The sequence below is a fragment of the Lactuca sativa genome, chromosome 5 (genome assembly GCF_002870075.4).
Source record: "Lactuca sativa cultivar Salinas chromosome 5, Lsat_Salinas_v11, whole genome shotgun sequence".
Taxonomy (NCBI): domain Eukaryota; kingdom Viridiplantae; phylum Streptophyta; class Magnoliopsida; order Asterales; family Asteraceae; genus Lactuca; species Lactuca sativa.
In genome coordinates this window covers 313,434,550-313,444,969 of record NC_056627.2, presented here as the reverse complement: position 1 = coordinate 313,444,969, position 10,420 = coordinate 313,434,550, and the positions used below count along the sequence as shown (strand labels likewise).

The 10,420-nt window shown below is 32.3% G+C and overlaps 1 protein-coding gene across 1 annotated transcript; it reads right to left on the bottom strand.

Moving 5' to 3' along the window:
* Positions 1-2,597: 2,597 nt before the first annotated feature.
* Positions 2,598-4,287, bottom strand: LOC111887925 (uncharacterized). The gene is made up of 3 exons (XM_023884059.3): positions 3,993-4,287; positions 3,287-3,717; positions 2,598-3,167 (listed from the first exon to the last, which is right to left on the bottom strand). The coding sequence occupies exons 1-3, from the start codon at positions 4,155-4,157 to the stop codon at positions 2,726-2,728; spliced, it is 1,038 nt and encodes a 345-aa protein (XP_023739827.1). The 5' UTR covers positions 4,158-4,287; the 3' UTR covers positions 2,598-2,725.
* Positions 4,288-10,420: the final 6,133 nt, after the last annotated feature.

Sequence of the window (10,420 nt, the reverse complement as noted above, 5' to 3'; positions counted from 1 at the left end):
AATTTGTAACATTGAATTCTTTTCTCTTTGGTTTTGGCTTGTAAATCTGCCAAATGATATGAAATGTAAATTATGTAAAAAGGCCAAAGTAATTTTTATTTCTAATTTGTTTCTTGTTTCATAAAAAGGACAAAATTGCAATCTAGTAATTTTTTTTTATTTACGGAGCCATATTTTCTACATTCTTTTGATAAAAATCAATTGCATTTTGCAATGCTTTTCAAATTTAATGCTTAAAAATTATGTAAGTAGAGCTTTAATAAAAATGAAAGCATGCTACATGCCCGCCCCACCCTGCATATAAACTTAGTCCTCTTCAGCACGAGGTTAGTGAATGTTGCATGATCTCTCATTTTTGTGATTAAAATGAACTTTGGGTTTTCAACCCATTGTAATTTATTTTAAGAATAAATTTTAGATAAAAAAAAAAGTTATCAAAGAGATTGGCTATACAACTGATGTGAAATACAAAATCATTTGAATAGGGTTTTGTGTTGTGTTAACAAAAAAAAAGTGTTGTATCTTTGATGAGTATAAAAGGATATATATGTCTTTTTAATTGAAGCGGGGAGAATGAAATCTAATTAGTTGGCCATACCTTAATGAATGATAAAATCATTCTCACTTGGAATTCAATCGACATCGATTTTGTCGACCAAGGGTTGTATTGATAGAATGTTTTATTTTAATTCCTTCGAATTCCATCAAAATTTAGGAAACAATCAAGCCCTAATAGTTATCAAAAAACTAATAGAATGTTTTATTTTATTTTCTCTATTAATGTTTTTTTGTTAACTATTAGAGCAAGATTGTTTTCTAAATTTCGATGGAATTCGAAGGAATTAAAATGAAACGTTTTTCTGATACAACCATTGGTTGACAAAATAGACCATGACGCATAAATGTCAAGAACAAAAAGTGTTATCTAAAAGTAAATATACGAAACAAAAATAAAAATGATTTATTTTTTACACAATTCCGAAAAACTCATTAAAGCACCTAAATGAAAATATAACTTACTCTTAAAGATTCAAATCTAAATCAAAAGCTCAAACTGAAAATATATAACAACACAAAATTAACCGGTAACAACAAAATGCAAAGTTTAGATTTTATTTAAGTAAAAATATAGGACAAACTAAATTGAAACTTTTAAAAGCGTAAAACAAAAGCTCAAAAGTGAAAATATACAAATAATAATGTAACAACTAAGAATTAACACTAGTGAGAAAGTGTTTTACAAAACACACTTATCAACAAAATGCAAAGTGTAGCTTTTATTTATGTAAAAATATAGGGCAAACTAACTGGAAAACTTTTAAAAGCATAAAATTATATAAAAATTAAAAGTTAAAAACTCTCAAAAACTACTTGACATGGTTTTAAATTATTTTTTTGTTTAAAATAAAATCTTTACACCCGTACTCTGAACAAAACTTTTTATTAAATTCAAACATTTTCTTTAAAAGTCAAAAGCTCGATGTCAAACACACTCACACCGTGTGTGGCTGTGCATTTCTTTTATCTACTACTTAAACTGGTAAAATGTAAAGAAACCAACAAATAATTACCAAAAGAGGCCAACATCCTATTTGTTTTGAGTAAGAATTGAATGATAGAAACTGTTACTAAAATCCTGCAAATGGAGAATCATTTCACTCCAAAACAAGATAATACCAAATTCATCATATTCAACAACACATCAACCAACACCACAAAATCCAAAACAAAATCTATCAAACTTCATCGGAAAAATGTTTCATTTTAATTCCTGACAAATTTCATTTCATGGCAACTAAAAACAATATGAAATTTGAAATTTTAATTCTTTTTGAACCATTATGCGAACCAAATACCATTTAAAGGTTGTATCGGAAGAATGTTTCATTTTAATTCCATTCGAATTCCACAAAAAATCAGGAAACAATCATTGCCCTAATAGCTAAGACAACCCATTAATAAAGGAAATGAGTCATTTTATGGAATAAACCATGACAAAAAAACGTCAAGAACATAAACTTAAAGTGTTACTTAACAGTAAATTTTAAAATAGGAAACAAAAATAAAAACGATTTAATCCCAAAAGCTCTTTACAACACAAATGAAATATGTAATTTACTCTAAAGATTCAAACCTAAAACAAAAGCTCAAAAGTGAAAATATATAACAATTAAGAATCAACTCTATGAAAAAATGTTTGACAAAACTAAGTGGTAACATAAAACTGTAAAATATAACTTTTATTTATGTAAAAATATAAGGCAAACAAACTAGAAACTTTTTAAGACGTAAAACTACATAAAAACTAAAAACTCTCTAAAACCACTTGATGTAGTTTTTGAATTATTTTTTTCTTTCAAAATAAAAGGTTTAAGTTCATACTCCGAACAAAACTTTTTATTTAATGCAAACTTTTTCCTTAAAAATCAAAAGTAAAAACCATAACACTACTTAAATTGGTAAAAATATAAACAAACCAACAAATAGTTACCAAAAAGACCAAAATCCTATTTGTTTTGAGTAAGAATCGAATGATAGAATCTGTTACTAAAATCCTGCAAATGGAGCATCATTTCACTCCAAAGTCCAAAACCAAATAATACCAAATTCATCATATTCAACACCACAAAATCCAAAAACAAAATCTATCAAACTTTATCCATAAAATATCATAAATAAACATTTTCCAACCCCAAATACACTCAAGGGATCCTTCATCTCCAATTCAAGAAGAAGTCAAAAGGCGTTTAATCCCAGATTTCTGCTCAGAAGTAAGCCTTGTAGGAAACTTTATATTAAACTTAACTCTCAAATTCCCCTTCTTTGTGGGCTCTTTAGGAATTGGCATCCCTTCACCTTTGACCACTTCTTCATAAGTTGGACTTATTACAGAGTTTATCGGTAAAGTCAAACTTCTCCCATCAAGTGTTGTCACCTGTGCACTGTATCCAGTCAACGCCTCTGCTAATGATATCTTCTGAGTCACCACTAAATCGTTTCCATCTCTTTTGAAAACAGCATGGGGTTTTTCGTCAATTATGAAAATAAGATCTGAAGGGATTACTCCTCTTTGTTCATTTCCTTTTTCGGGAAATGTTATTTTTGTACCCTTTTTCCACCCTGGTTTTATCTCTATTGTGAGAATTTCTTCCACTGTTGTTGGCCTCCTTCAAAAAGAATCATAATAAGGTCAAGTTATTAAGATATTATACTTTGAAAAAGATAATGACATTGCCAATATAAAGGGAATCAAAAGGGGACAAAAAAGATAAAAAAAACAACTTACCCAGTAGCATCGGTGGCATCTCTGGAGATCTTCATCTTCTTCGTTGTTCCTTTATACAGATCCTCCAAGCTACATGGCAATGGCCGCTCAATGGCAGCTCCTTTTCTAGGCGGCATACTGGCGGATCCTTCACCACCACCACCACCTCTAAACTGAGAAAATATATCCTCGCTAAACATGTTTCTTGAAAAATGCCCACCTGGTCCTGCTCGTGATCCTCCCATGTCCCCCATCCCTCCGAAAGGACTAGAGAAACCAAAAAACTCTGAGAATATGTCATCTGCATTACGAGGGTTGAATCTGAACGTCGTTGAGCCACCGTCACTTGGCATACCGGAAAACCCACCGGCGCCGGGTGGGGGCACCTGCCCCTTTAAACCCTCCTCGCCGTACTGGTCGTAGATTGCTCTTTTCTGAGGATCACTCAAAACCTAAACAAAGATGCAAAACCCTAACTAAATTGATCAATCAATTTCGGGATTCTATAAATCTTACAAAACCCTAGCTCGTGAAATCACAATCGCATGAACATAATTCAAACAGAAAATTCCGAAAATTCACGTTTAGATACATGTGTGTATATATTTGCCCAATCTGAATTGAGCCAATCAAGCTCAGAACTTGATTAATTCAATAAAAATCCGGGGTACAGAACATATAGACATGAAATTTGAGAATGAGAAACGTGCATTTGGAAATTACTTACATCATAGGCTTCGGAGATCGTTTTGAATTTGGCTTCCGCTTCTTTTTTGCTGTTAGGGTTCTTATCCGGGTGCCATTTCATAGCGAGTTTTCGATACGCTTTCTTCAAGTCATCGTCTTTAGCGTTCCGGTCAACCTGAAGAACCTTGTAGTAATCCACTCCCATGGCTGCCTGCAACAACTCAACGGATATCTATGGTTGCTTGTTGAGGTTTGTTGGAGATTTATGGGTGTGTATGTGATTCAAGAAACTTCGGTCGCATGATGCTGGTGTGAAAGGAGGGCGACTCAAGACAAAAAACATCTGGGAGTTTGGGCTTTCAGGTGCTTCTTTAGGCCCATCTTTATTAAAATACTTGGAAAAAGAATTTCATAAGATATATCTTTAACAAATATAATAATCCAAGGATTTTAATATCGAAATCTTATTTAAGATTTTTGTTGTAAGCTAAAAAATTGGATCAGATTGGTACCGATTTTTTTTTTTTAGAGAAAATTCAGAAAATCACCAAAAACAATAGGTGGTTTGAAGAAAATAACCAAGGAAAAACACATTTTAGAAAATGATCAAAAGATCCGCAGAGCACCGTCTACGGATCTATTAAGCCCTCTGCGGATTTGCTACACCTCTACGGAATGTAGTTTTTTTTTTAATTTTTTTAATTTTTGACCAAAAGATCTGCAGAGCACCCTCTGCGGATCTATTAAGCCCTCTGCGGATTTGCTACACCTCTGCGGAATGTAGTTTTTTTAAATTTATTCATTTTTTTTGCGTTAATTTTAGTTTATTAATATTATTATTTATTTTTTAAATACACTAAAACATTATTTTATTATTATGTAAAAAATTTGACAAAAAAAGGTTTTTTTTCCGTTTTTTTCGTTAATTTTAGTTTATTTATATTAATTTTTCTTTTAAATACACTAATACAAACAAAATACATATAAATAACGTAATACAAACCAGTGCATATAAATAACCTAATTAAAATTATACAAATATTCCATGTTTTTTATAGGTTAGAAAACATACCTTAAAAAACATAAACATACAACCTTCATAATAAACATACTTTGAAATAATCTTTATTCATTCAAATCGAACCACGGAAACTATACATAATAATCACATAAAGTATAAGTGTATTTAAAAAAAAATATTAATAAACGAAATGAACGCAAAAAAAAAAAAAACAAAAAAAAATATTAAAAACAATTAAAAAACCAACATTCCGCAGAGCTGTAGCTAGATTCGCACAGGCTTTAATGGATCCGCTGAGGGTGGATTCTCAAAGAGTTCTGTGGACTGATATCAAACATAAGTTTATTATATTTAACATTTTTTTGTCAAATTATTTACATAATCACATAAGGTATTAATGTATTAAAAAAAATTAATATTAATAAACGAAAATGAACGCAAAAAAAACGAAAAAACAAAAAAAAATAAAAAAAACAGCAATTCCGCAGAACTGTAGAGGATCCACAGAGCATTTAATGGTTCCGCAGAGGGTGTACACTGATCCGCTGATAACGGTTCTGTGGATTCCCAAACAGTTATGTGGATTGATATCGAACATAAGTTCATTATTTTAACATTTTTTTGTCAAATTATTTATATAATCACATAAGGTATTAGTGTATTTAAAAAAAATATATTAATAAACGAAAATGAACGAAAAAAAATAAAAAGACGAAAATAAATAAAAAACAGCAATTCCGCAGAGGTGTAGCGGATCCGCAGAGCAGCTAATAGATCCACAGAGGGTGCTCTGCGGATCCTTTGGTCATTTTCCAAAATCCATTTTTCCTTGGTCATTTTCTTCAAACAACCTTCTCTTTTTGGTTATATCACAAATTTTCTCCTTTTTGTAAGATCAAAATTATCAGGTCGGACGAAAATTTCTACCAAAAAAGTTTATATAAAATATTGATTATAAGTAAAATTCATAAAATAATTTGAACTTGAACTAAAGGATAATAGGTCAGGTTCTAATATTTAATTTAAAGAATAAAAACATGCATGCAACTCACAAAAAACCCATCTTATAATAATAATAATAATAATAATAATAATAATAATAATAATAAAATCAAAACATAAGTAATAATTTTAATACTAAAACTTTAAATCTTATATATCTATCTAAATGTAACATTAAAAGTTAGTTTTACCTCTAAATCAATTGTGTTAAAATGTAACATTAAAAATTAGTTTTACATCTAAATCAGTTGTGTTAAAATTAGATCATTTTTTGATTGTAGAATCGTAATATTGTATGATTATATAATCACTATCGTAGATTTAACATTGGTTTTATCTATTTAACTTTATTTTTGTTTATTAATAACTAATGTTAATATGTTGTTTAGCTACTCCAAGAGTTGTTTTTAAGGACAAAGTAGCTAACTCTTAAAAGATTTTTTTAGTTTATCAAAGAATTAAGAAAATTTCTTCATTACTCATCGATTTTGCAACATATACAACACTTGTTTTAGCAGATTATGAGTGAATATCATATAGTACAACATTTGTTTCTCAGACCATATACCATACAAACTATCGTTAGTATATAAATCTAAAAACTAAGTATACTTTGATAGCCACTTGTTTGACTACCAATTAATTCGGTTGTTAGAACTTGGTAATAATGTATACAAACAACACATGAAAAGTTTGATACTATTAGTTATTGATAATTGAATAAACAATAAACCTTAATAAAATTATGATCTTAAGTTCCATCATTTTCCTAGGATTTAACTAACTTGAAGCTCTTTTTTCTATGGTAGAATATTCATATTGAAGTTGTTTGATGTAAAAAAAAAGGTAACCTGATGGGCCAAATTTGTATTGGTATAGATGAGAGATGCTAATTTTGAGTCTATAACTTTTGTCCACCACGATTTGCTTAACGGGTACGAAAAGATTGTAATCCAATGAGATTTCTTTTACCATTTTAATACAAGCATAATTATAATCAAGAGAATTGACAATTTTGTGAATATATATGATTCATTGTTTTATTGGTCGAGATTGTTTAGTAGAAACCTTAGAGTATTTTAATGAGATAGATGGAAAAGGTCTTTTTTGTTCCTTAATGTGGGCTTTTGAAAGTGATTTTGAATTCCTTATTAAGATACTATACTATTAAAGTGACTAACATGTTTTGAAATTGTGTTATTAGCAGTGGCAGATCATAATGAAATCTAACCGATGTGAGTTATTCATAAAAAATATATAATAATATAAAATTCTGAAAATTTGAAATATTTTTGGGTTTTTGTAGTAAAAAATGTCTATAAAGGCTATTTAATATACAGAAACAGACTTATTAATATAATTAACTTTTTGGTTTGTTCATATCTGGGTAACTATCTTTTTTTTGTACACACCTAGGTAACAAACTTTTTAAAAGTGTTCATATATGACCATTATGACGGCTGTAACAGGTTACATACGATCAAACCGGTCATATGTGAACACTTCTAAAAAGTCAGTTACCTAGATGTGTACAAAAAAAATTATTACCTAGATGTGTACAAACCGAAAAAGGTAAAAATAAATTACACGAATGGTCCTTGTGGGTTGGGTAATTTGTACGTTTGGTCCATAACTTATTTTTTAACTCAGATGATCTCTACGGTTTATTTTTGGGGTCTATTACCTCAAAAGACTACTGTGGAATCATCCGAGTTAAAAAATAAGTTAGGGACCAAACGAGTTAAAAGATAAATAGTATGGTTCATCAAAGTTAAAAAAATAAGTTAGGGACCAAACGCATAAATTACCCAAACCACAGGGACCATTCGTGTAATTTACTCTTACCTTTTCGGTTTGTTCACATATGTGTAACTATCTTTTTCTTTATTCACATCTAGGTAACACAATTTTTTGGAAATATTCACATATGACCATTATGACTTGGTTATGACCGGATGTAACCGGCTACAATTGGTTATAATGATCATATGTGAATACTTCCAAAAAAGTTTGTTATCGAAATGTGTACAAAAAAGTTAGTTACCCAGATGTGAACAAACTGAAAAGTTAATTACTTTAATAAGTCCATTTTCCTTTAATGTAAAAGCGGGTGCTAAGGAGGAGACTTTTTTAGTAAAAATATGAATATTTGGAGGGCTTTCTAGTAATAAAGATGGTGGGATCAACTACAAAGTGGGGTCCATGCACCCACTAAAAGGGGTTGCATCCGCCACTCGCTGTCGATTATCAATAAACGGTGTGAGGTTAATGCTTACTATTGGATAACTTGGATTCATGCAATTTTCTTAAGAGGGTAAGCGAAGGATGTTTGTTGTTACAATTTAAACATGATGGATGGTAGTGCATTTTGTTATGGGTTGTATTAATTATTAACAATCCAGTATATTAAATTTATATTTTTTATTTATGTGTACTCGGTGAAAGTGATCTATGCAGTGAATATGAGGGAAAATCATGTATAATACAAGCTTTCGTAGATGTGTTGGCTTACAGGGGCGGATCTTTATTAGGATGGGCCGGTTTTTTGGTTAGAAGTAACCCCTATTCTTTAATTTTATACATATTAGGTATAAGCTTTGACTCTTAAAAGTCAAACATGGACTTTAGGGGTAATATTATATTTTGCATGTATGCTCATATGGTTTCTGGCTTTTATTTTATGAGCATGAGGTTGCTATGATTTGAACTATTAGACTATCTGTATGGGTAGCAAAGATGTTGATCTGTTTTACTTTCTAGCTTTTAGGTCGGTATGTTTCACATGAACTGTAAACGAGCTCCTAATGAGTGAAGCAATACATATGTAATATGTACATGTAACATCCGAATTCTCAGGTATATTATTTGATTCATTTATTTTGGAGTTGTGGAGGGACTCGGCGAGTTGGTGCTTAGACTCGCCGAGTAGGGTCGCAAATTCTCATCCGGATTAATGACCGGACTCGGCGAGTTCATGAGTGGAATCGGCGAGTCCGCGCTGTGTTTATGAAACCCTAATTGTCCGGGTTTAGGACCTATTTAAAGAGCCTTATGGTCTTCAATTGCGGCTATCCTTACCCTGTAGAAACCCTAAATCATCCTTGAGAGCTTAGAGAGTAAAGAAGAGACATCTTGAGCATTTTGGTGTGACATTTCTAAAGAGAAGATGAGATTCTAGCAAGAGGGACCAGAGGAGGTTGATGTACTGAGGTTATGAAGCCTGGAGCTTCACTTTGAGGTAACAAATCGGACCATTTCTCCTGTTTGATGTTGATTTCATGAATCTAGGGTTTCTTAACCATTCTCTTTAGAGGTTTATGGAATGTGTGAGGTCCCAATGTGGAATAAGCCTTACATCTGGACCATGGGAGGTCCAGAGAGTCCCTTATGTTCAGCTTTATGCAGTCACATAGAGAGTTTGAGCCTAGTTTTCCATTTAGATGGTTATTTCTTCATTGATGGCTCTAATCATGATGTATGGACGTAAAGTTTGGACCTTTATGTGATTTATAGGTGCTAGAAGGATATATTTGCAAGTTGGTGAAGCAGATCTACCCTCAGAAGGTCAGATGAGTTTGTTCATGGAGGAGACTCGCCGAGTCCATGGGAGGACTCGACGAGTCGGATCGAGTTTACCCGAGTTCGTGATCAGTGAAGACCCGATGAGTTGGGTGGGTGACTCAATGAGTTGAGTGAGACCTTGTGAGGAATCTGATTTCGCGTGTGGACTCGCCGAGTCATTGCCTGACTCGACGAGTCTGGTCAAAGTTGGACTGTTGACTTCCATTGACTTTTAGGATTAGTCAACCAGTGGACTATTGGGCCAGGGGAGGGGTAGAATGGTCTTTTACCCTTCTGGGAAGCATTGTACGAGACTTGTCTAGCCTTTGAGAGCCACTGCTGATTTAGAGCTATTTATTTAGGTGATTAGGCGGCGGCTAGATCGGTTTTTCGAGTTCGAGACTTTTCGAGAATTACCCGAGGTGAGTCTTCTCACTATACGTTACCTTGAGTGGTAGTTACGCGTGACCGGAGGGTCTTATGTGTTTACATTGAGTATTATGATATATGTGATATGTTATGCATCATGTCTTTGTGATTTATGCTATGCGGAGTTTATAGACCGAACCGGAGGGTCCAACGATATAGACCGGACCGGAGGGTCCAACGATACGGAACTGGAAGGTTCCGCTGAGACACACTGACCGGAGGGTCATATTGTAGCCTTGAGTGGCGTATGTGTTGTATGTGGTATTTTGGGGAACTCACTAAGCTTTGTGCTTACCGTGTTATGTGTTATGTGTTTCAGGTTCTTCAGAATCGCGGGAAGGCGGCGGATCGATTGTACACACACAAGAGAAAAGAGTGATGAATACAGATCCTGGAATTTCATAATGTTCTGAAAACCTTGTTAATGATTTTTAAATAAAAAAGTGTTTATATAG

Excerpts from the sequence above, each read along its gene's own strand:
- LOC111887925 (XM_023884059.3), bottom strand. The coding sequence starts at position 4,157 with ATGGGAGTGGATTACTACAAGGTTCTTCAGGTTGACCGGAACGCTAAA. Across the intron at positions 3,718-3,992 it reads CGATCTCCGAAGCCTATGAT|GTTTTGAGTGATCCTCAGAA; the intron begins GTAAGTAATTTC and ends ATCTTTGTTTAG. Across the intron at positions 3,168-3,286 it reads GATGCCACCGATGCTACTGG|GAGGCCAACAACAGTGGAAG; the intron begins GTAAGTTGTTTT and ends TTCTTTTTGAAG.